General features: G+C 48.5%; 1 protein-coding gene across 8 annotated transcripts in view; it reads left to right on the plus strand.

Annotated features, from left to right (window-relative positions):
* Positions 1-26,076, plus strand: part of ITSN2 (intersectin 2) — a 1,402,222-nt gene that overhangs the window by 932,122 nt on the left and 444,024 nt on the right. For all 8 annotated transcript variants that reach the window (XM_078647702.1, XM_078647706.1, XM_078647705.1 and 5 more), the window contains 2 exons: positions 23,299-23,344; positions 23,429-23,550. In XM_078647702.1, the coding sequence (XP_078503828.1) occupies positions 23,299-23,344; positions 23,429-23,550 (168 nt within the window). The remainder of the gene's footprint in view (positions 1-23,298; positions 23,345-23,428; positions 23,551-26,076) is intronic.

Consider the following 26,076-nt stretch of genomic DNA (forward strand, 5'->3'; position numbering starts at 1 on the left):
ATCTTCGTTGACTCTGTAGGAGAGTAGGGTCTGCAATCCTATGATCACCCAGATTTTTGCTTTTTGCTTCACTGGTTTACGACTTTCCCTGGCTGTGGGCCTGCTAATCAGACCCACAGCCTAGCTGTTCTCTCTACTCCAAATTGTACCCAGGTACTGAATTGGCACTGGGCCCTCTCCAAGTCCCTGTACCCAGGGCTGAGGTGTACCCAGAAGTCTCCCAGGGGCTGCAGCATGTATTATGCCACCCCTGGGTTGACTAACTAAATCAGACACAACTGGCTGCTTGACAGCTGGGGCAAGGTGGTGTAATCACCCTTTGCTTTAGATATAGTATTCCTATATCTAAACCTACAATGGACACCTATATTCCTATCAGTCACTCCTATGGCAGACCTTAACAATCCTGAAGGCAGAGTGCATGGGATAGGGTGAAATGGTGCTCTGGCATGAGCTGAGCCCGTTTGCAGCTTGCGGAACCAAGTCCTAATAGCTGTTCCATGATAACGCATACCATATACTCTTAAGTGCATTATAATCCTCGCGGTTATATGCCAACTCTGGTATCGCTTTATCAAAACATGTCGAGTAAGGTGTCATACGAATTGGAATACTAACCCCTCGCCAATTCTGGCGACGGGGTTAGCATTCCACCCTTCTAGAGGGACACGACATGTATGTAACCTGTAACCCCGGTTAAAGTCAGACATAGCCTCAGCTCCACAAGATGGATGCTGCCACCGAGACACAAGTCTGCCCCCCTGCTGCTGGGAGTCCTCCCAGCGCAGGAGGCAAGGACAAAGGGTTTCCTGCCAGGGGCGGTGCCAGCACCGTCCCAGACAGGATTTTGTGTATCCTAGGTAGGCAGGGCTTTAGAGGAAGGTGACTGCAAGTGGCACCCCGGTGCTCACTGTGTATAGGCCGGCTTGAACCAGTTCCAGGGGCACTCCAGCCCCTGATCTGGGGAAAGCCCGCCAAAGGAGAGGGGTGTAACCACCCCCCTCCTAGTCCCACCCATAGGGCAGGACTTAGTAGCGTGCCAGCCCCTTTTTGCAGGATAAAGGTAGGAACTGGCCCCCTTCCAAATCAGATCATCTTTGAATCCTGAAACTACTTTCCACGAAAGGAACTCAAGACTTCTTCCTAAGATTTCTCCCTTGTGACTAAGGAGTAGTCACTCTGCAGCAGCAGGCACCAACCAAGCATCGCGGTCTGCTGTAAGTCTCCTCACCGGATCAAGACTGCCCAGCTCGACGAGAACCGGCTTCCCTGGCACCTCTGACCTCTACCTGCATCATCAGCCCAGCTGTGATTCGTGGGTGTGACGATACCTCGAGGGACCGGCCATCTTCCAAGACTGCACGACGCTTGACCAGCACGACTCCCGAGTGACCCTCGACCGAGTGCTTTGGGGTAAGAGAAGCCCCAACCCTGAGCAGCTCCAGCACCGAAGTTCAGCTCCCCTGCATCCACGAGATCTGCGTGGGGCCCTTCTGCTCTTTGCTGCTCACCGCGTTGTCCAGGTCGCTTGCCCGTTGGCTAGTGGCCCTCTGACGACGAACTTCAACGACAAACACCGCTGGTCTGGTTGCTCCAGACTGGCCCTTGCTCCCCTCCAACAGAGGAGCACCCTGGACCCTCCTGGTCCACTCCAGACGCCATTTTAAGTCCACCGCGTGGGCTTGAATTTACCAAGACTTGTTGCCCCAATCCTGGGTCCAGCGACGTCGACAGCAGATATCTTCGTGGGACAGCTCGCACCTCCATCCTGGTCGCCGACAACGCCTCCTGGTCCGAGAGACTGCAGAGCCCAGCAGCGCCCACTCACCTGGCTGAGGTGACTTCGTCCGGTGCCACTCTGGTGCCCACCTAAATCACTGGCTAGTGATTCAGAACTTGGTCCCCTCTGCTTACAGGTCTTCCTCTTCTCCGATCCAGGCTTGGATCCCCAAGAACTTCTTCACTGGTCGCCTGCCAGCAACTTCTTTCTTCAGGCTCCTGGTTCATCAACGAAGAAACCCGATGACATTTGAACCCTATGCAGCCGCAGCCCCTGGGCTAGGTAAACCGAGTACTCCGGTGCTCCAGCGTAGTCCAGCTCTCTAAGTGTCTAGATCCATTTTCGTTTTTGACCTACCTAGTCGGGTTCGCCCGAAAACACTAACTTTGCTTTTACTAGCCTCCATAGACTTTTTCCCGCCTTACGCGTGAGAGTTCCCACTCTGCACACGACGTCCCTAGGCCTCCTGCTTGTAATCTAAAGGTTCAGTAGTCCAGTCCTAGCGATCCTAAAGCCTATGAGAATAGTTACTTACCTGCTAGTAATTCGCATTCCACTTGTATAGTATATGGTTTTTCGTGCCCCTCGGGCATTTGTGTAAATTGTGCGACTTTAAGTATTTCTTTAAGAGTTTTGTTGTGTGCTTAGCTCCCTGCCTCATAAAGAGCCAGGGTAGTCTTGTTATAAATAAATATACTTTATTTTTCATAACAACTTGTGTGGTGTCCTTTCACTTGGTGTTCAAGGGGTATATGTGATGGTAAAACAGCTGGCTTAACACGCCCTCTAGGGTTTAGCCTAAAGACTGCACGTGTCCATGCTACTAGGATAGCTGGTCTATCAGGTAGACTTACAACCAAACATCAATAAGGGTTGTTTGGACTGATACATAGTGTTCACTAGAATAGTGAGCACTGCATATCAGGCCAACTTCTCACAGACTCCACTAACTTGAAAGTAATACCCATTGTTATTCACCAGGAGATTAAAGAGTTAATTCAGAAACTTGTGGTAAGTCATTAGATCTAGACTCAGCAAACAGTCCAAAAGAAGTTAAATTGATTTCCCCAAATAGTGACCTCAGAAGATCTCAAATTTTGCAATAAAAGACACAATTGAGGGGATTTCTGTTTTTCACTCAGAGGTGGAAGACTTTCAACATTTTCATGTATGGTATTGTGTGATTTTACCAGGAGATTCAACTTAGGACTTAAAGAACTGTACATCATAATAGCTTCATATGTTTCTTTCTAGCAAACAGTCTACCCTCAGAATCAATGTTGTCCTTAAACAAAATTCATATACATCTGGTTTGTAAAGAATTGAAGATTTCCTTATCTACCATGAACAATTGCACTTAAAGATCTCCTGTGGACAAAACAACGTGGGCCCCTTTCTCAGTCACCATAGAGCACAATCCAAGGTAGAAGGCTCTGCTATGGTGAGGCTGAAGAATTTCCTTCCAATTCTTCTAACCAACCCTACCGTTCCCCTGTGGAGAAATGTACTGGAAAATGTAAAGTTTTTAATTATAAGCATTATTAAACATACATGGTCACTATGAAAGAATTGAACCGTGCAGCTAGAGTGAAAAGTGTCACTGACAGCGATATGATATCATGACTATGGAAACACAAAAAATGTAATTGGTGAGCTGTCGGGCGTCTACGCTATATTACAAGCATATAAGGAATATGAGTTGTGACTAACATAAAGTTATGGACCTGGCAATACAGCAGCATGTACCTGTCACAGGTGAAATGTTTTGCATCATTTCAATATTAAGAAACTCCATACCAAATGAGGCGTACTTCAATGGAGTTTACTTTACCCAGATGTACAGTCCTTCTCTAAGTCGCGAGTCTAAAGCATAGCTCGTGCAGGAAAAGCCTAATACTGAAAATTAAAACTTGGTTAACTTTTTCACAATGGTTAACAGTATTGTGTCCAATGATATAAGAATGGGTGCAGTCTGAACTGGGGTGGCAGAGTGGGCTAAAGAACGGTGATGGATTAAACCCAGATCTGTTGACTGGGTGTTAGTGTTTGATTGGTTCAGATGCTCCGTCCATCACCACCCCCTTTTGTACCACTTTGTTCGCCATAAGTTGGCAGGGTATGCCCCGACGTGAGTCCCTTGCTCACTTTGCCACTGGATTCAAGCAAGCCGGGCTGAAGACGGCTGAAATGCCAGAAATCGGTCCTCGGAAGCTTGTTTCCGGTCCAGGGAAGGCATGGCTTGGCAGTTCGGGCTGGACTGTTCCCATGAGGCACAGGGTCAGACTGATTTGCATATGGCCATGTCTGAACTGGGGTGGCAGAGTGGGCTAAAGAACAGTGATGGATTAAACCCAGATCTGTTGACTTGGTGTGAGTGTTTAACTGGTTCAGATGCTCCGTCCATCACCACCCCCTTTTGTACCACTTTGTTCGCCATAAGTTGGCAGAATATGCTCAGACAGGAGTCTCTTGCTCACTTTGTCACTGGATTCAAGCAAGCCGGGCTGAAGACGGCTGAAATGCCAGAAACCGGTCCTCGGAAGCTTGTTTCCGGTCCAGGGAAGGCATGGCTTGGCAGTTCGGGCTGGACTGTTCCCATGAGGCACAGGGTCAGACTGATTTGCATATGGCCATGTCTGAACTGGGGTGGCAGAGTGGACTAAAAAACGGTGATGGATTAAACCCAGATCTGTTGACTGGGTGTGAGTCTTTGATTGGTTCAGATGCTCCGTCCATCACCACCCCCTTTTGTACCACTTTGTTTGCCATAAGTTGGCAGGGTATGCTCAGACGTGAGTCCCTTGCTCACTTTGCCACTGGATTCAAGCAAGCCGGGCTGAAGACGGCTGAAATGCCAGACACCGGTCCTCGGAACCTTGTTTCCGGTCCAGGGAAGGCATGGCTTGGCAGTTCGGGCTGGACTGTTCCCATGAGGCACAGGGTCAGACTGATTTGCATATGGCCAGGTCTGAACTGGGGTGGCGGAGTGGGCTAAAGAATGGTGATGGATTAACCCCAGATCTGTTGACTGGGTGTGAGTGTTTGATTGGTTCAGATGCTCCGTCCATCACCACCCCCTTTTATACCACTTTGTTCGCCATACGTTGGCAGGGTATGCTCAGACGTGAGTCCCTTGCTCACTTTGCCACTGGATTCAAGCAAGCCGGGCTGAAGACGGCTGAAATGCCAGAAACCGGTCCTCTGAAGCTTGTTTCCGGTCCAGGGAAGGCATGGCTTGGCAGTTCGGGCTGGACTGTTCCCATGAGGCACAGGGTCAGACTGATTTGCATATGGCCATATCTGAAAGAGACACGTTAGTGATAGATTCCTTACCTTAGAATATCCCCAGGCGTCAGACTGGATCCGGAAAATGTTTGCGTAGCAATACCCCTGCACGCCGGCAGGCGTCGTCCGCGGCTCCGCGTCCGTCGTCGGCGTCGTTAGCGCCAGAATGACGTCATCGGAGTACTTAGACGCCGCCCATGCGCACTGACGTCAGTTCTTCTAATTTCCGCGCCAGCTAGCGCAGATCCGGCGAAGCTCTACCCCTTAGTCTTTTTTTACTAAACTTTTCGATCTTTTGATCATTTTTTCTACCGAGTCTTCGACTCCGATGGTGCCGGTAGGGATGCCCGGGTTCAAACCCTGTTCCAAGTGCGACCGACTGATGTTGGTTACCGACCACCATCGCCGGTGCCTGAAGTGTTTAGGCCTCGACCACGACGACCGTACCTGCTCCGACTGCCGGGCCCTGACGTTGAAAGCTAGGCGGGAGCGGTCCCGCAAGCGGCTCGAGCTCCGGCAGTCGGCCCCGCGCCACTCCAGGTCCCGGTCCCACGGAAGGTCGAGGGACCGGTCGCGGGGTCGGAGTCCTCGCAGCTCCGGGAGTGGACATCGGTCATCGGGATCCAAGTCGTCAGGTAAGAGGCATGAGAGGTCGGAGAGGCGTCATCGTTCCTCCGACCCACCCCGACGCTCGCGCGATGCGGCCGGGGGTTCGGGTGACACCACCCATGCGGCGCTGACTGAGTCGCAGGCGTCGCCACCTGCCCCACACCTTCGGGTCCCTGGGCATGGCGCTTCGCCGGAGGAGATCGAGCGGTACCTCATGGACATGAGGTCCCTCCCTCCTCAGCCGGGTTCCGTGGCGCCTTCGGGCCCAGCGGCCCCGGCTGGAGGCCCTAGCGGGTGGGGTGCTTCGGCCTCGACGCCGTCGGGTGCTTCGGCCCGGCGCTGCCGGCGACTTCGGTCCCGGCGCCGCAGGACCTCACCGGATCCGCTTCCGGATCCGGGTCGTCGCTGGTCGACCTCACGACCTCACCGGCCCCGCGGGTGTCACCCCCGGCGCCCCTTGTGGACGCCATCCCCAATGATCCCTGCGGTCCGACTCTGGCGCCGGAATGGCGTCACTGGGCGCCGCTTCCGACGGCCTTTGGAGATTTTTATTTCCATGAGGAGGCCCCATCTGTTGAACCTGTTCTACAGGAGATGGGTGACGAGGGTGATTGGGAGGGGTCTGCTGACCCTCTGGCAGAGGAATGCCAGTCTCAGGAGGACTGGACATATGAGCTTGGGGAGGCCAGTGGTATTGATACTTCGCCAGACACTGGATTTGTTTCCCCTCCCACCGTGGCTACGGAGGAGGGGGCTGCTTACAGTGTAGTGTTGACAAGGGCAGCCAAGGCCTTAAACCTTGAGCTCCCCGTCGCGGCCGTGAGGACTAACCTCCTCACTGAGGTCCTTAAACCGCAGGCAAGCTCCAGTGAGCCACTGCTGCCGTTTAATGAGGCCTTGTGTGACGTTCTTGTGGGCACTTGGTCCAAGCCCGCCTCAGGTCCGCCTGTGGATAGGAACGTGGCCAGACGCTACCGCCCGGCTCCGGGCAACCCTTGCTTTTTGTCCACCCATTCCACCCCCGAGAGCCTGGTCATCCAGGCCTCTACTTCCCAGACCGCATTTCCAACGGCTCCGCCCGATCAGGAATCCAAGCGGTATGAACAGTTCGGGAAGAAGGTGTTCTCGTCCCTGAGTTTGGGACTGCGGTCTGTCAATACCGCATGCCTCTTGGGCCGCTACACCCACACCCTGTGGGATACGGTCGTGGACGTGCTGCCACAATGCCCAGAGGAGGTCCGGGCCAAACTCACTCAAGCCGTTGCGGAGGGTCGAGATGCAGCGCGATATTCCATCCGGTGTGGGCTGGATACCACGGACTCACTGGGCAGGGCGATGGCAACGACGGTGGCAGTTCGACGCCACGCCTGGTTGAGGACCGCCAACTTTTCGGCCGATGTCCAGTCCACTCTTCTGGACATGCCGTTCGATGGCCGTCGCCTCTTTGGCGGCAAGGCAGACAATGCGCTTGAGCTTTTTAAGGACTCCAGGGCTATGGCCAAGTCCTTGGGCCTCTCGGCCCCATGCCAGAAATCGGGTGCCTTTCGCTCCTTTCGTGGCCACGGAAGGGGCGCCCCCACACGAGCTGCCAGCCACGCACCGCAGAATGTTCAGCAGCGCGGTAGTGGCCGTGGAAACCGCCGTGACGGCGGTCGGGGTCAGCGGCGAGCCCAGTCCACACCTCCCTCCGCAGCACCTGCCTCAAAACCTTCCTAGTCCGTGTTTTCAGGCCCATGTGACACCAGTGGGTGGCAGGGTTCGCCATCACCTCTCCCACTACCGCAATGTCACGTCGGACGGGTGGATGCTGCAAATCGCCTGAAGGGGCTACTCCTTCCCCTTCGAGGCGACCCCTCCAGCCATGCCACCGCAATGCCACCGAGTATCGGGGGATCATTTGCAACTTCTGCAGGAGGAAGTTACGGCCCTCTTGGCCAAGGGGGCCATCGAGCGTGTTCCTGGGCCAGAAGTAGGGTGTGGTTGCTACTCCCACTACTTTCTGGTACCCAAGAAGGGCAAAGGGGGCCTACGCCCTATCTTGGACCTACGGAACGTCAACGGCTTCCTCCGGAAGGAGAAGTTCAAAATGCTGACACTAGCTCAGGTCCTAGCTGCCCTGGACCCAGAAGACTGGATGGTAGCGTTGGACTTGCAGGACGCTTATTTCCACATCCCCGTCCTGCCAGCCCACCGGCGCTACCTGCGGTTCACGGTTGGCCACGAGCACTTTCAATTTACCGTGCTCCCCTTCGGCCTTACCAGCGCCCCACGGGTGTTCACAAAGGTGATGGTCGCAGCTCATCTGCGCAGGCTAGGGGTTTCGGTCTTCCCCTACCTCGACGACTGGTTGTTGAAGGCGGGCTCGCCCCAGACAGTCGTCAGCCACCTCCAGACGACGGCAGACCTCCTGCATCAGCTGGGGTTCTCCATCAATGTGCCAAAGTCACACCTGTGCCCCTCTCAGAAGCTCCTCTTCATCGGAGCGGTTCTCGACTCGGCGCAGTTTCGGGTTTATCCTCCCGAACAGCGGGTCCGGGCTATTCAGGCTATGATTCCACTTTTTCAGCCTTTATCCCGCGTATCGGTCAGGTTGACGCTGCGGCTCCTGGGGCTGATGGCCTCCTGCATCCTTCTGGTGCATCACGCTCGGTGGCGGATGCGGGCTCTGCAGTGGGACCTGAAGTTTCAGTGGGCCCAGCATCAAGGCAACCTTTCCGACCATGTCCTGATCTCGGAGGGCACTTCGAGACAGCTGCAGTGGTGGCTTACGGACCGCAAATGAGTCAGTGGCAGATCCCTTTCCCTTCCCCAGCCGGAGCACATAGTTGTGACGGACGCGTCCCTCCAGGGCTGGGGCGACCATATGGGAGAGGCGGAGATCAGAGGCCTCTGGTCTTCGGCGGAGTCCCGGCTCCATATCAACCTTGGAGCTGCGGACGATTCGTCTAGCACCGAAGGCATTCCTACCCTCTGTCCGGGGGAGTGTAGTGCAGGTGTTCACAGACAACACCACCACCATGTGTTACTGCAACAAACAGGGCGGAGTGGGGTCGTGGACCCTTTGCCAGGAGGCTCTGCGCCTCTGGCAGTGGCTGGAACAGCAGGGCGTGACCCTGGTGGTTCAACACCTGGCAGGTTCTCTGAACGCCACGGCGGACGAACTCAGCCGTCGGTGCATGATGGATCACGAATGGCGTCTGAACTCGGACGTGGCGCAAGGCCTCTTTCAGCAATGGGGAGAGCCTTGGTTAGATCTATTCGCCACCGAAGAGAACGCGCAATGTCATCAGTTCTGCGCTTTGGAATTTCCAAGGCGACACTCGCTCGGCGACGCTTTTCGTCGCGTGTGGAGTTGCGGTCTGTTATACGGCTATACTACTTCTGCCCAGAGTGCTGAAGAAGATCAAGCGCGACCGGGCACAAGTCATCCTTGTGGCTCCGGACTGGGCACGAAGGTTCTGGTATCCAGAGCTACTCAATATGTCAGTCGATCCCCCGGTTCGTCTGCCTCTTCAGGAGGACCTTCTGTCGCAGCAGCAGGGGACGGTCCTCCACCCGAACCTGTCCACTCACCACCTTTATGCTTGGAGATTGAGCGGCGACAGTTGAGGCCATGTGACTTGCCTCTGTAATGTCATTCTGCCAGCCAGGCGTACATCCACTAAGTCGGTATACGCCTGCAGGTGGAACAGATTTGTGGCATGGTGCACAGCAAAGGCTGTGGATCCTCTTGCTGCCCCTCTTTCGGAGGTTCTTCTCTTAGCTTCTTTCTCTTGCCCAGCAGGGCTCTGCTCTGGGCACTATCAAGGGCTACCTTTCTGCTCTTTCACCCTTTCTAAGGCTGCCTGATCAACTTTCTTTGTTCAAGTCCCCTATTGTAAATCGATTTCTGAAGGGCATCACACACACATTCCCTCCTGTTCCGTTTGTGATGCCTCAGTGGGACTTGAACCTTGTTCTTACCTTTCTGATGTGCGCTCCCTTTGAGCCACTTCACAACTGTCCTCTTCGTCTTCTTACCTTGAAGACTGCCTTCCTGGTTGCCATCATCTCTGCCAGGAGACTGAGTGAGCTCCAGGCTCTTTCTTGTACTCCTCCTTTCCTTTCTGTCCATCCGGACAATGTTGTATTACGTACTAAGCCATCTTTCCTGCCCAAGGTTGTCACGGCCTTCCATAAACTGGCAGTCTATCACCTTGCCCACCTTCTTCCCGCCACCGCATCCTTCTAAAGCGGAAGAGCGGCTCCACCGTCTGGACCCAAAACGTGCGCTTTGATTCTACTTAGATCGCACACGCCAGTTCCGGGTGGATGACCAACTCTTTGTTGGTTACGTGGGCGCTAAGAAGGGTCAAGCGGTGCACAAGCGGACCATCTCGCGGTGGATCATCTTGTGTATCCAGGCATGTTACTCCTTGGCTAAAAAGGAGCCCCCTGTTGGATTGCGGGCTCATTCCACCCGGGCCACGGCTACTACAACTGCCCTGGGCCGGGGTGTGCCCTTGCAGGACATTTGCCAGGCAGCTACGTGGGCCTCGCTGCACACGTTTGCAAGACACTACTGTCTGGACAGACAAGTCCGGAGGGATGGCTTCTTTGGCCGTTCCGTCCTCCAGGACTTTCTGGTGTGATTATTGGTTCGCAGACCCACCACCGGGGTTGGTATTGCTGGGGTATCTATTCTAAGGTAAGGAATCTATCACTAACGTGTCTCTTTCAGATGCACAAGTTACTACTTGTGTAACGATATATCTGTAAGAGACATTAGTTAGTGATAGATTCCTTACCGACCCACCCATCCTCCCCATTCTGCGAACCGATATCTAAGGTTAAGGTAATCCCCTTTCAGGGCCCTAGTTTCATGGCACCAGTGTTGGTTCTATCATGGCTCTGCGTATCTGGCGCGGAAAAGCTGTGTATCAGAACTGACGTCAGCGCGCATGGGCGGTGTCTAAGTACTCCGACGACGTCATTCTGGCGCTAAAGACGCCGACGACGGACGCGGAGCCGCGGACGACGCCTGCTGGCGCGCAGGGGTATTGCTACGCAAAAAATTTCCGGATCCAGTCTGACGCCTGGGGATATTCTAAGGTAAGGAATCTATCACTAACTAATGTCTCGTACAGATATATCGTTACACAAGTAGTAACTTGTGCGTCTGAACTGGGGTGGCAGAGTGGGCTAAAGAACGGTGATGGATTAAACCCAGATCTGTTGACTGGGTGTGAGTGTTTGATTGGTTCAGATGCTCCGTCCATCACCACCCCCTTTTGTCCTCTTATTCTAGGCAGTGGTCTTGACACTTCAATTTCTACCATCACCCATTGGTTCCTGCCAGATGTATACTGTACGTGCACTGGTTCATTGCATTTAGTTTGTTTGTTTGGAACAGCAGCAGGTCTACTTTTAATGGTACTTATCAGATTTGGGTCTTCTCATAAGCCCCAGTAGGTAATCATATGATGTTGGTTCTGTTTGCTCGTCAGTGCAGTAAATTTGTATGTTATCTCTTTACATGGTAACCAAAGGTTAGGGCAATTTCATACCTTGTGAAAAAACCTGCTTGTTGCCTGTTACACCTAGAGGAAGAGACTGAAATATCCATTGGACTAGTGGGCATATGCTTAACAGGTACAACTGCAAACCTTTTATCAACAAAGAGGAGCCTCAGGGGATAGAAGTCGGTACAGGTCGCCCCCCACTCAATTACTACAAATCAACACCAGACCTATTCCTACTAAATGTTTGGAGATTAAACCACCATATATTTCCCAACACGGACACCCTTCTTAGAGTGTCATCGCAGTGGATTATGTTTTCACAACTGCCTCGTTGTGTCCTCTCCCATCAGTGTACACAGGACATCAGAAAAAGGAAGGAGGAGGAAGGAAGGAAAAAAGGTGAGTAAGAAAAACAAAAAGTGTATATATATGTTCTATAAGTGACCCTCCAGGGATACCACAATGTAGCTTAGAAATTTGGTATTCCCTAATTTAAAAATGAGCTCGGCAACACTGGCTATTCTATTTTATTCCTTGCTGTGCGCCTGCTCAATTAAAACCAACATGTTTCATTGCCTTACACACTTTAGAGGCAATTTCATCAGGGTATTAGGGTCAGCGGCCTCACTGCACCTCGTTTCTCTGTTTATTGTACCAGGTATTTGCCATTTATTGGCATACCAGCACCCCCGTAGAAGAAACTGATATATCCCCTGTAGATTTGTTACAGGGCTCGTGACCGTATTTCTAAACTAGATTGTGGTATCCCTGGAGGGTCACTTATAGAACACATATATACACTTTTTGTTTTTCTTATTCCAGCACTATCCACTCTTTATTTCTGATAGTAGGCAGATGATGATGAGAACCTGAGGATGCAGGCGAATACCAGCTTGTAAACCTCCCTTGGTGTTACTCCAGTGAGCAGTGAGGCTCTGCCTACTTTTCCTCACCTTATTTACTTCCTTCCTCCTCCTTCCTTTTTCTGATGACCTGTGTACACTGATGGGAGGGGGGCCCCGCAGACACAATACCACACTTTTTAATTAATGTAGTGATATAGGGCACAATGAGGCAGTTGTGAAAACATAATCCACTGCGGTGACACTCTAAGAAGGGTGTCCGTGTTCAGAAATATATGGTGGTTTAATCTCCACACATTTAGTAGGAATAGGTCTGGTGTTGACAACTGCAAACCTGCCCAAATATGACTTGTGCACATTAGATAAGATATAAACCTCTAGGGAGGGCATTTTGGACATTCAGCGACCGGCCATAAAGAAAGCTTGACTCAGATAGGGCATCCATTCAAGTCTTACATTGCATTCCTGCAGTTTTGCAAGCAAGCTCCTACTTGGTCAGGAGGATTTGAAGTGTTCTTGTCCAAGAACATTTTAAAATATCTTGAGTGACATTTATATCTCCGTTTTTCAAATCCGGACCCCGAAATTACAAATACGTTTTTAAGGGACACTTCAGGTGTTTTTTCAATATCAAGGAATATTATTTCCTTCCAGCAGCACATTCTGTGCGTTTATATCAGATTATTGTGTGTGTGTGATACAGGAAAACGTTTGCATCACATCAAAAAATGTCACAAGCCTTTGCGCAGTACCCTACACTTGATCTGTGAAATTACAGTAAGTCCGTGTCTAAAATCACTTCAAGTTAAAAATATATAACTACAATCTGTGTAGTGTGCTGCAGATCACAGATTTTGTTAACATGGCTGTGGAAGTATATTTAGGTGAGGGCTACCTGCTTACGTGTTTAAATCCCTGAAGAGGCTAAATAGTGTGGCAGAAAACAAACACAAAATTGGCACTTTACTAAGAAAAGTTGATCCTTGCTGATATTCCTGCCCTTACTTCTATTTTTGGGGACTGATAGCGTCCATGATTGCTGATGATTTGACTCTTTACATCAGAGAGCTGGCTTCCAACCTTCAGATTGTGCTCCGTGAGTTTATACACTTCGGCGAGCTCACTGGAATTAACAGTAATTGGTCCAAGTCTGTCATCTTTCCCTTGATGGAGGCAACCGTCCGCTTCTCGACGGAATTCCCCCTTGAGTGGTCTGTAGCTTCCATCCGTTACCAGGGTGTATGGGTCAGCACTGATTTGGACCAGCTGTGGCGAGAGAACTACGGCACTGTCATTGAGCGGCTAAAGGAGAAAGTTCCGATGTGAATGTGCAAGCCGCTGTCACAGACAGGAAGTATAGCCAAGATGGTGGTCCTGCCTAAACTCCTTCATCTCTTCACACCTATCCTTAACATTCTTGCGAGAGGTTTGTTTGCTTTTCTCCTACCATAGATGACTGGACTGACTGGGGCGGACAACAGGCTCGATTGGCTTGAGATGTGCTGATGCTCCCGTTTGAGCAGGACGGCCTCTGTGCCCCTGACTTTGAGTTGTACTATTATTGTGCATAAGTGCAGCATGTTCGTCCAGGATTCCATCCACACCATTCCTGCCACACGTAGCAGTAGAGGCAGATAATGCATCTCTGTGCCCCCTGGCTATGGTGATATGCATGCTCTCAAAACACACTTGAGGCATGGTAAACACGGTTGGATGCACCATATTGGCCTGGGAATGGTTATGACGACAAGCGTGACTGGACTGCCTTTACACAACTAAATTACAGTTGGAGTGTAATCGAATGTAACTGTGTACTCTGGAGGACTGGTCTAGAAAACAGTTGACCCTTGCTGGCTTCAATGACATGGACTACCTGTACCGAGATGGTACGCCTATTGCCAAGAGGGAGGTGCAGGCTTGTCCTAGGAGCGCACCTCCCAGCACTTTATTATAATAACGCATCTGGGCAAAAAGCTGCACCCAATGTTCCACCAAAAGCCTCTGTGCTTGACTGCCCTGGAAAACATACTTGCCTCTCCCTCACCTAAAAAACGATTTACCAGCCTTTAAAGAGCAGTATGAGAAGGAGCGCCTGTGACATTGCCTGGGGGCGGTTGAACATTGGAGAGTGCTCTGGGACCCACACTGACTGACAAATGCTCGAAGTATTGCTGCACCCAGATGGCTGCGCTCTCCCCAAATTACAGGCTGATGTTAGTACATATCAAGTACTTACACAGGATTTACCAGGCCCCAAAAGAGTTTTGCAAAATGGGATTGCGGAACAATTCATGATGTGTTCACTATGGGCAGGAGGACGCTGACTTTTTACATTTGGCCTGGTGATGCTGTCGAGTGCCTCAGTTCTGGACCAGTGTTTTCAACTGTATTGAGGGTGTAACGGGCTGGGCTATCTGCAGGGAACCCATGGTTGCATTGATGGGCTGTGTGAGAGATGCCTCAGCTACCTATCACAAACTTGTTGCCATGATGTTGTCATGGCCAAGAGAAGGGTGACAATGCACTGGAGGAGACGCTTGGCACCATAGACGACTGATTGGCTAAAGGACTTGACTTACTACCAAGAAAAACGTGACTAATGTTGGGCACTAATGCTGACATCAGCTCGCCCGCAACATGTGGGCTCCTCTTTGCACATACCTGGTAACGCGCGACAAAGGAGAGGTGGCACCGCTTGGTCATGGGGATAGGGGATGAACCATCATTCACTTAGCGTCTAAATGCACACTGCAGCTCTTCCCTGTATCGCGTGAACTGAGATCGGCCTCATACGGACAGCTGAGACCCTGCAATTTTACAAGCACTGTATGCCACACTATATATATCATAATTTGATATTTTCCCCTCTGAGGCTGAATCCTTCGGCAATGTTCATCTTTAATTTTTCATTATATTTTGTTGTCTGTGACGATGTTTGCTGAAATTAAAACAAATTAAAAAAGGAGCACAATTTCAATCTAAGTGCAAAGTCCTTAACAACTTCTATAAAACTGTTACTCCTGACCTCCTTTTAAGGTAGTGTTGGCTGACTGAAACTTTTTTCATGCATTATGAGATCCACCCCAAGCATGATTTGGGTTGTGAGGAAAATAAGATGGGAGAAAGCCTGGGTATTCCATTACCAGTCTAGGTTGTCTTTCAAAGAACATTTTGAAAATATGCATTTGGCAACCAGGCAGCAGTTAGGTATCAGATGTTATGTGTGAAGTTTGTAGTGTTGGTTGCATACAGGAACCTATTGAATACATTGGAAATTCCTAAGATGCGGGGAAATTCTTAGGTGAATTATGGTTTCCTTGATTGAGAGGTTTTTCAGTCGTTGGAAGTAGCAGAATCTGACATGCTGGTTGGCCGAAGAGTGATTGAGTGGTTGATATTAAAGGAGAATTCCAAGTTTTTGTTCTGCCAGGTTGGGATGGGGCCCAAGATGTCTTGATCACAGAGATCAGTGGATAAGTTAACAATTTATACTTGCATATGTCTCTGTTGCATTTCAGCAAGATTATCAACATCAGGGTATATATATAACTTAATTACCCTGGAAGAAGGGGGAAATCAAAAAGTCTTTGTCTTCTCTCTGAGGAGGATTTGTGTATTGTCCACATAGTAAACAGGTGAATTGAACTGATAATATCAGATTAGCCTTGGAACATAGATAAACGTTGCAGAGGAGCATTGCCAGTAAATAGGTCTGCAGTTTGTGCATTTTAGGTAAGGGGGCCTGTTGTGATCTTTTGAAAAGAAACGTGGTGATCCAGGAGTATGTCTTTACTCCCAAACCCATGCCTGTGAACTTAAAACATGAGTTGGGTGTGGGTTTATACATTGTGTTGAACGCTGTGTATAGTGCAAACAGAATCAGTGCATTTTAACTGTTGTTGTCAGAGAATGTTTTCCTGTCATATAGTCGAGAGATCTACGTAGATTTAGTGCATTGGGTATGTTTGAATCCTGCCTTGTTGGCATCCGGTTTGCTATGTTCTCGAAGAATGATTGAACTGGAAGGTGATCACAACCTCTCGGAGTATTTCAGGCAAAATGCTCTTGATTAGTGATCATCAGTTGTTAGGTTTAGAGAAGTACATATGACTGCTTGCAAGGGCGATTTGAGAAAACCGAGAGTGTGCACAGGGAACTGTTCAAGAGAGCAACCATGATATATAGGGCATAAAGAAAGCTATTTGTTAAAAGGCATTAAGAATGGCTCAGAGGAGCTGTAATATTTGGAAGGGAAATTAATTTTACTTCAGATCGTGATGGGAATGCGATTGCATTAAGCCAAAGGAGGGGTCAGAGAGTCCTGACTAGTACAGGTTTTCTCCACAGCGTTCCACGATCAACTTTGTCGAACGCTGTGGAAAAATCAATAAAGGCGGCATACACAACCCCTCCTCTCACCTGAACATACTTATCTATAACCACATGAAGGGCTGTAAGGTTATCTAACGTACCGTGGTTCCTACGGAAACCAGTCTGTTCTATTGGCAGAATATTGTTCTCCTCAACCCACTCGGAGAGGGATGTTAAAATACATTTTGCAAATACCTTTCCGATAGAGTCGAGGAGCGCAATCAGACGGTAGTTACTAGGACTATCCCTAGTACCCTTCTTAAAAATAGGGACCAAGATACTTCCCCTCCAAGAGGCAGGTACCATCTTAGACAAGAAACAGGCTCTAAACAGCGGATACAAGATTTTACTCCACCTTGCAGGATCAGATTTCAAAACCGTCATTGGGAGTTCATCTGGGCCCATTGCCCCTGAGACGCGCATGGTTTTTATAGCCATCTCGATTTCTTTTTCAGCGGGATAATTACTTAGACCCACAGAAGTAGCACCACTGTCAGAATCATTACCAATGGTAGCACCGTTGGTAATATCATCAATTAAACTCCCATTCCCTGAGTAGAGATCCCGAATATAGGTAGTCCATACCTCTTCCGCTATAGCGATAGGAGATGGGCTTACTCTAGAGCCACACCCCCTGCCGATTATTGCCCAAAATTCTCTGATCCTGCCATGCACAACTGCTTCCCTCAGGCTAATCCATACCTTATCCTCCCCTTCCTTTTTTATTTTTTGCCGGAGTCTACTTCTCTTTCTTTTTAACCTGGAAATTTCTTTTCCGCGATCCATGACTCTGTCGAGATATTGTTCACGGACTAATTTGTTTATTTCCCCATTCAGGCTACGCAAAATACTGGGGACCACCACTCCGTTTTTGGGTCGGGGCATTTTTTTTGCATACGAAGTAATTTTTCGCATGAATTCTGCAAAGTAAACCATTTCATTCCCACGCCACTCATCTAAAACTAATAGGGTATCGGATAGAAAATCCTGCACCCCATTAATGGCTGAAGGATTCCAAAAGCACCTTCCAGAAGAAACATGGAAGGCCGCATCACTGCCGTGCATAGACCAAGGTGCGATTGTCAAAGGATTTAAAGAAATGGTTACAAACAGTATGCTATGATCACTCAGAGAGGTAGCTATGACCTTAAGGTCCAGAATAGAAGGAAACAAACCATAGTCTGTGATTACATAATCTAGGATAGAAGACCCAAAGGGAGACTTGTGAGTAAATTTAGCAGGCACATCCGACGGTAATCTCCCATTTAATATGAGTCCGTCGATGACCGCTAGTTCATTTAGCAAAATCTTCCCACGTTTATTTGTCACTAATTTATCAGGGAAGAGTGATTGAGGAATAAAATAAGCCTCTTCCTTAGGTTTATTCCTAAAGTGCTCCAAACTAACATTGGAGATTTTGCAATTCAAGTCTCCCGCCAGCATAATTTCCGGAGGAGATGGGACATTCTTGATTGAAACAATATATTGAAATACCTGCTTTAATATCACATTAAAACACTCCTCAGGAGGAATATAAACATTCAAAATCACAATAGGGGACTTTATGCCATTGTTAAACAAATTATCAATGGTTATAGCATGGAACAATTTGCTTGGATCAATATAATGGGAAAATCTCCATTGCATTTTGTTTGATAGTAAACAAGCAATACCCCCCCTAGCATGCCCTTTCTTGGAAGGGACAGCAGGCACTTCCAGGGCATAATAGTCCTTAGAAACCTTCAACGTATTAATACACCACGTTTCCTGTAAACAGATCACATCAGCTCCCAGGGAATATAAAAAATCAAATTTCTCTGGGCTACTGTGAATCCCTGCCGCGTTCCAGGAAATGATATTTAATGAGGTGTTAAAGATGTTGAAACAGTCTGGGATTATCTTTAGTTCTTGTAGATAAGGCACTTTGCAGCCAGTTCCACCGATTATTGTCCTCTGAAATAGAGGAATTCTGAGTCAGCGGAAGTGGCTTTACTTGGGAGACCGAGCGTTTTCCCTTGGATACCCAAATCCTCAGGTCTCTAAGGGGAGAGGCTGCACCATTTTGCTCCTCTCCTCTGAATACCTCCCCAGAAAACAAGTTTGTATTCCCAAGCTTGAAAATCGGAAGAATATCAATACCTGTACGTTGAAAGTGCTCAGCTTGCTGTAATATCAAGTTTACAATGATAGGTGAATAGAATTTAACCCTTATACTCGTTACCTTAACTTCACCAAATAGGGAAACTAACTCAATGTCCCTAGTTTGGATATGACGGAGACTTTCTATCTCATTAAAACGTTTAAGGAGCCAAGCTCTATTTAAGGGCAAGTCCCCGTCAAAAAGAGGTAAGAAGTCTAACTCAAGAGTTTCCACTGGAGCTTTTAAAGCTGTTACGGGGCGATCCGGAACATGGCGATCTCCCCTCTCAGCAACTACTAATAAAGGAGAGGCCAAAGGATTAAGAGACCCCGATTGATATTGGATGGAACCTTCAGTCGCTGTCGGTAGAAAGAGACTAGGGAGGGGGCCCCCCCTTTGTGGGATACCATCCAAAGATGTTGACGGACACAATTCACTTTCTACCTTAAAAAAAGTAGAAATGGGGGGGTTCACTTCCATATCAATATCCGCATTTGTGGGTATAGAAGAAGGATCTGAAACTATCACTTCATTCTCCAGTGTGGTCAGAGAATTTTGAAAAATTATCCGACGCTGCCTTTTCTTCTTGTATTTTCTTAATGGTTTCTTTTTATTCCCCTTATTCTTTCTGAGTTTACCATTTTTAACCTTTATCTCCTGTTTATCATTAATAGGTTCTTTGTTATTTTCAGACATGAAGATGGGAAAAAGATCTTGAGCTGCTTTAAGGCCTGATGTGGATTTATCTTCCTCCACAATCTCAAGAACTGAGTTGTTAATACAGTTGGGCACTGCAGTTTGGGGCATAACTACAGTGTGTGATATCAAGACCGATGTCCCCACTTTCTTGTCAAGATCCACTGGAGCCACATTTATTTCCCTCAATGACAAACCATGTTCAATCATAGTGGGGGGGACACTTCTCGTTTCAGATGACTTTTGTAACAAGGACTTCAGTATTTGGGTGACAGACTCCAAAATACAATCCGAGTTACCAACAAATTTCCCTAAAAGAGATAAAATAGAAGCTAGTAATTGTTCCAAAGCAATCATCGATTTTTCTATTACTAATTGTTTGCCTAATTTTAACACAACATGTTGAATTTAATAGGATGACTTAAATACAAGAGTGAGTTCCTTAGACAAAGATAGGATACATGAAGGATTGAGTAGTAGTGGTATGCCAGGGCGGTGGAATACGCTCCAATAAGAGCAAGTTCCCTCACACACCCCAAAAGTTTTCATGTTTCATCATCTGGGCATTGTCCTAGTCGGGCTGGGGCTGTAATGCTAGACAGGCCTCCGCACAGGGTTTCTTTGCCGGAGATCTTTTAATTTTGCCATATGATGAGGTGTGGGATGTGGAGAGTATGAAGTGTGGTGGTCAAAAGTGATTTAAAATAGGTCTAGTGATCCTGGTTTTAAGTAAACTTTACTAGTGAAGCTCAATAACCTAACTAAAAACAATGATGCTCGTGTGAGATTCAATGGTCCTAAAGAGCAGTCGTGATCATTTTGTAAAAATTGAGATCATGTTTCATGCCTAGTCCAGCCCACAAGCAGTCTAATGGCAATTCATCAGGACCGGAAAAATGCAACTGTGACTGATTCATCAATGTGTAGTGAGAATCCAAGTAATCAGTCACACCATAAATAGCAAAGCATGTGTGTCGGTAATAAGCTAATTCTGTTTTTAATATCAACCCAGTGAACTTTTCTATATATTAAACTGGAGGTGTTGCTGTTGACTTGAATCTCAACTTCAGGCCTCACATTAAGTTTTAAGAGTTTTGAGAGAGGAAGGAGCCTAATACTCATGTTCATTTTCTGGAAACTTGTTGCTGGGAGTATGGGTAGACATGCCTATCCCATCACATCCTGCCTTCAACTTGAATTAGAAGAAGGGCAGGCTGATGAGTGCAAAAAGCAAGATTCTGCAAACTAGGCAATGTCCCTGAAAATGAACTTTGTCAAATTAAAGCTTTGCTGGCTCCTCAGACAGAGAGTGGTATGACTGAAACTCATTCACAAGAGAATTCGCTGATAGCTTCTCGTTCATTTGTTATTGTCAGTTCTGTTCTGTTGAGTTATGTGTTGCTAAATCAGAATTAACAAAGATTGCCATAATTACTGTAATGGACATCTTCTCCTTGCCAGACTATCAAATGAACTTTCGCAAACACTCTAGAGTCAAACGGTTTCTTTCAGCCTGCTGATGAAGGAGTTATGGGTGCAGGATGGCACAGAATAGACAAGAGAAATGGTACACGAAAGTTGCGTATGGCCCCTTCTTAGACATTTGTATAGACCTCTTTATTTAATTTGCGGTGTCCAGGCGGAAAAGTCCCTCTTATGGTGATAGAAGTGTACCTCTGTCCTGAGCGCTCCAGCAAAGTGCTACTCTCAAGTGGTGGAACGCTACGGTCTTTACCAGGAGTTAAGCACAAGTGTGGTGGTGGCAGCATACCGTGTTTTGGGATTTTAGTGATCAGTAGAGGTAACAGATCTTTCACCTGTGTCATGGGAGGGGCACCTTCTGGCCCACTCTGGTGAATTTTGGCTGCTGTGTGCTTAACTCGGCCATGGCCTGCATTGGATTGTGTGCAGCTCTGGGATGTATGTATGCGTGTGAGCAACTACGGTGCATTAGAAATCGGCCTGCATGGTTGTGTATATGCTTTGGGATACATGTGTGCCCTTGAGAAGGTGTATGGTGTAGTGAAATAGTGCACTTGGTTACATGTAAATACAGAGATGTAAGGCTCTGTGAGCTGATGCTATATGTAGGTGATACCACACAGTATTGCATGAGCGCGCTTGGATGTATGGATGCCCGTTTGAAAGTACAGTACATTAGGGCCTGCACATGTGTGTATGCATTTGCTTGCAATGGACACAACACTTGGAAGACACTGGATTCCTTTTTGGCTCACCCTGGGCTTGCTGGAGGAACAGGGAGATGTAGAGATTTCCCCCATATTTCTGAGAGGTGGGTGGGATATACATTGTCAGAAGGAAAACCAGGCTCTTTGTTGCACATCAATAAAGGCACTTTAATTCGGAAAGGAGGTCACTGGTTAAAGGGGCTTGTGCATATCCAAGGAAGGAGAAGGGCTGATAAAGGCCATCATAAAGAGTAGAGCTAGGGTCCTGTGGTACCCTATTGTTGTATATATCACTAAGGGTGACATCCAGGTTTGAACCTCCGCTCGTACTCATGGCCTGTGTTTGGAGCTATCAAGATAGGAAACTGTCCTGCTGTAATAGACTCCTCTCTGGAGGAAGTGCACAAGAAAGGATTCAGCAGGTCAAAGTGGCAAATAGGGGGAGCTCCAGACTTCCCAAATTGTCAAACTGAAGATATACATCAGTGTGGAGAAGCTCAGCATGAGCTCTGCCTGTTGTGACAAGTATGGGGACTATGGGTCTGCCAATCTCTCATGGTGGGTGAGGGGACTAACTAAGGAGAATCAAGAACACTCCCCTGGAGCCCCAGTTTCTGCCGAACAAGATCAGTGGGCCCTTTGAGGAAAAGAAGATTTCCTGGAGAGACCGAGGTCCTGTGGGAGCTACACCAAGAGATTCCTGAGAGCGGAGTGTGAGATTCTGGTCCCTTGAGAGCAGCACGCCAATCAGGAAATCTGCTTGTGTGCTCTCTGTAACCCCCATATGCCATGTAGGTGCTGCAGAGAGAATAGAACTGCTGCACTGTTAGAACCACTAGCCTGTGTGTGACCCCCTGATCCCAGGAGGGGGGCTGCTGCTGAGCGAAAGGGCTGCTTCTCTGGTGCCTACTACCGCAAAGCAGGCCAGTTGCCCTTGGTAGTGCTGGGACCCAAAGAAGGGTGTTGCCTTATCGATGCTGTCGGAACGTAGGAGAAATTGCTCTGGCTGACACTCTCAGATGCAGGGACACATAGACCTTTGCTCAAGGAACTCGCTGGCAAGTCTAGAATGGGGAGCTCCTGCTTGCCCTCTGGCCCTCTCAAATGAGTTCTGACAGGGGTTTTTTATGACTAAGGAACCTGACAATAGCAGAGTGTTTTATACTGTAACTAAGAGATGCAGCCTGCATGCAAGCATTCACAGTGCATGTGGGATCATGTAAACATCTGAGGGAACTTTGATAGACAAAGTAGAAGTGATGGGGGAGAAGGGGTCAGAGAGAAATGGATGATGTTGAAGATCATTTTTTATTTACCATTCCTGCAGTAGATCAATCAAGGTGCAGTTACAGAATGAGCCACAGTTTGGGGGCCCATGCTGACAATGCCTTATACAATCTGTGTTCTTTGAAAGTCTTTTGTATTTCAAGTCCGATGAGCAGAGGTTTTCTCATGTTGTGAGTAACATTGTGCATAAGGATGATGGTGTTTTATAAGAATTTATATTGAACTGATCTCTCTCAGTGATGGGTTTGAAAGAGGGTTTATAGTTGAGTTGCCTATTCAGTTTGTTTCTGTTTTCCCAGTACTATATTTAACCTGGGCATAAAAGTGAAGGTTAAGTGTGAGTACATTTGCCCTCATGTTCACTTTAATGAGAGTAGAGCCGGAGGAAGTGAAGTCATTTTACTCCTACCCCTGTGCCAAAATTTATTTTTCACAGTTTTTTTCCTTTTTGGTCGATTTTCTCCCAAGTCAATGTTCAGCATTCTATATTTATTCTAGTTCAGTCATTGCTTCAATTTATTTATTTATGTACTTTTTCTGTGTTTTTGTGTACTAAAAGTTGATGTTTTTATTTTAGGGTTTTGGTAGTGCTGGCAAAACAGGAACTTTAAGTAAAAAACCTGGTACGTATTAATATAACATTTTGGCAGGTCACCTATTCCTTCTTTGTGCTGAGTAAATGACTGTTGGTTTCTTATTATATACAGAGATTGCCAGGGTTACGTCTGCCTACACAGCAACAGGTACAGAGCAGCTAAGCCTTGCTCCAGGTCAGCTGATTCTAATTCTGAAGAAGAATGCGACAGGTTGGTGGCAAGGCGAGTTGCAGGTAAATTAATCTAGGGAACCTTAATCGAGTATAAAGTGGGCACTGTTCACCGGTTCAAGCTGTGTATGAATATGAGTAGGGCTCAGACCCCAATACACTCCTTTGCTTTTGACAAATGCACAGAGAAGAGGTTATGGGTATTCTTTCAGCTGACACGCAAAAAAAAAAAACGGCTATTTAGAAAGTAATAATAAAAAGAGAAGGAGAGATTGATCGAGACAAGAAGTAGAATAAAAGGAAAATTAAAACTGCTTTAAATTGGTGAAGGTAGAGCAGTTGAGGTAAAAATATTTGGAGGATATTTCAAAAGTGACATGTAGCGAAAAGTCAGCTTTAAGAGAAGGGATAATCAGTGGGTTTTTTAAGCTTGCATACTCCACATGTTTCAGCTTTGTACTGAAAGGAAACATTCCCAGGGATCTGAGTTGCAATTCCAAGAAGCAAGTTTTCACTTACTTATGGAACTTTGGCTTAAATTCTTCTGAGGATAATCCCACAGAGCTGACACCTGGGTGGGCTTCCTTTAGTTAGGGTTCACAAAACAGGCTGTTAACTAACTGTGTTTGGAAACTTTGCAGCACCATGGAGAACATACTGTTGCAAAGCCTGATGAATCTTGTCATGACTAGGGAGATGCGCTTGTGATAGGTTGTCTTGATATAAACTTATACTTAGACTGGAGCTACTGCAGCATCTTGAGACTTTACTTTGAGCAATCCAAATACACACCATTGGCAGTTTTATATTGAAATTTCATGGTCGTAAGGTGAAAGATGCCATTGTTTACCAATTGAGACATATCAGGAAGATCAACAGTGTATGCTCAATGAGTGCCACAAACTACCCTACGTAATGTCAGTTTCGGATTTTCAATCTGTGTATCTGTCACCCCTCAGTAGAATGACCATAAACCATTTTCTTATCTAGTTAACTGTTTAGCTGGTGGATTTCTTTCAAACGCACTGTTTTTTCACACATGCAAATTCTTCAGTTTTTGCATCCAATTTTAATGTGTAAAAGAAACTCCTTCTGCTGGGCTCATCTGCTTCCATTGCAGTTCCTCTGCTTGCTTGTTTTTCGAAAAGACATGCTGTATTTGATAGAGAAATCTGATAGAGACTACTAGCCGCAGATTCCTTAACGTAGAATTATCCCCAGGCGTGAGTCTGGATCCGGAAAATTTTTGCCACAGCATCCCTGGCGCCGGGCGGACGGCACCACGTGACTCCGCCCTGATGTTGTCCGTGTACGTGACGTCAACAAGGTCACAGATGTCCCACCCCGGCGCGCGTACGCCAGTTTTTCTCTTTTCCACATGCAACGTGCATCCGGATCGTGTCGTGACCTGTTTTCAGGCCTCCTTTCCCGTTTTGTTTCTTGGAACAGGGTGCGAATGCCTTCGGGCTTCAAGTCGTGTACTAATTGTGCACGTTAGTTGTCGGCGACGGACCCTCACCCAAGATGCATGTGGTGTCTGTGCGAGCACCATGACTCTACGGATTGCGAAGCTTGTCAACCCCTCAAACCGAAGTCCCGGCGGGAACGCCGGATGAAATTGTAGGCCCGCTTGTCCCGGTCGGTGTGGTCCCAACGTCCGTCCCCTACCTCAGCTGGTAGGTCCTGTAGTTTGTCTCCAAGGCCTTGTCCTCGTTCAGCGGAGGGCGCGGGTTCCCCTCGGGACGTGCACCCCTGCCAGTTGCCACCCTACCCACTGTTTCCCGGCGACGGGGGACTAGGGCCCAAATGACAGCCTACGCTTCGGCGCTGCAGGTGTCTATGGCCCCTCCTTCACCTCCTGAGACGTCCGCGGATCCCTTGCCTTGCGCTGGGCCTTCCGCGGAGTCACCGGCGGCTTCGGCCCTGGTGGTTACGGCTTCAGAACGTAGGAGGTTGCCTCACCGCAAATCCCTTAGTGGCTCCCTGTGGCGTCGAAGGAGGTCGCCCGGACTCAGGGCATGTCCCCGAGTCCCCCTCGGCCCTCTGAGCAGGCGGCTGCCTCACCAGAGGCCGAGCCGGCATAATTTCCGCTTTCCTCCCCAGCCCTGGCGTTGCCGTAGGTGGAGGCCGGGACCTAGGGTGCCTTCCCGAGTCCCTCTCGGTCCTCTCCGCGAGTGGCTGCCCCGAGTAAGGTCGACTCGCTACCGCCGATACCCAATACGGCGCCGGTCGACGTCGAGGCAGCACCTATGGTGGACTCCACGGCGCCGTGCCGGCGTCGGGTCCTTGACTCGTCTCCTGAGGTTCCTTCCTCTCCGGAGGTTTGTCATCTGTTGGTCTCTTTCTCTCCGTAGACTGGTTGCCGCATTATTGCCTTTTCACCAGCATCCTCCAGGGGGGCACTTCACGCCGTCCCCGCGGCCTCGGACCCTCCTTTCCGCAGCTCGCGATTGGGTCCTCCATCCGGGTTCTCCGCCTTCCCCGGTGGTCCCTCAGGTTCCCCACTCGTCCGTGGGCTGGCCACTTCCTCCTACAGCTGGACTTGCATCCGTCGCCCATGGAGGAATTGCTTTCTCCCCCGCGGCGCCC

The sequence above is a fragment of the Lissotriton helveticus genome, chromosome 6 (genome assembly GCF_964261635.1).
Source record: "Lissotriton helveticus chromosome 6, aLisHel1.1, whole genome shotgun sequence".
Taxonomy (NCBI): Eukaryota; Metazoa; Chordata; class Amphibia; order Caudata; family Salamandridae; genus Lissotriton; species Lissotriton helveticus.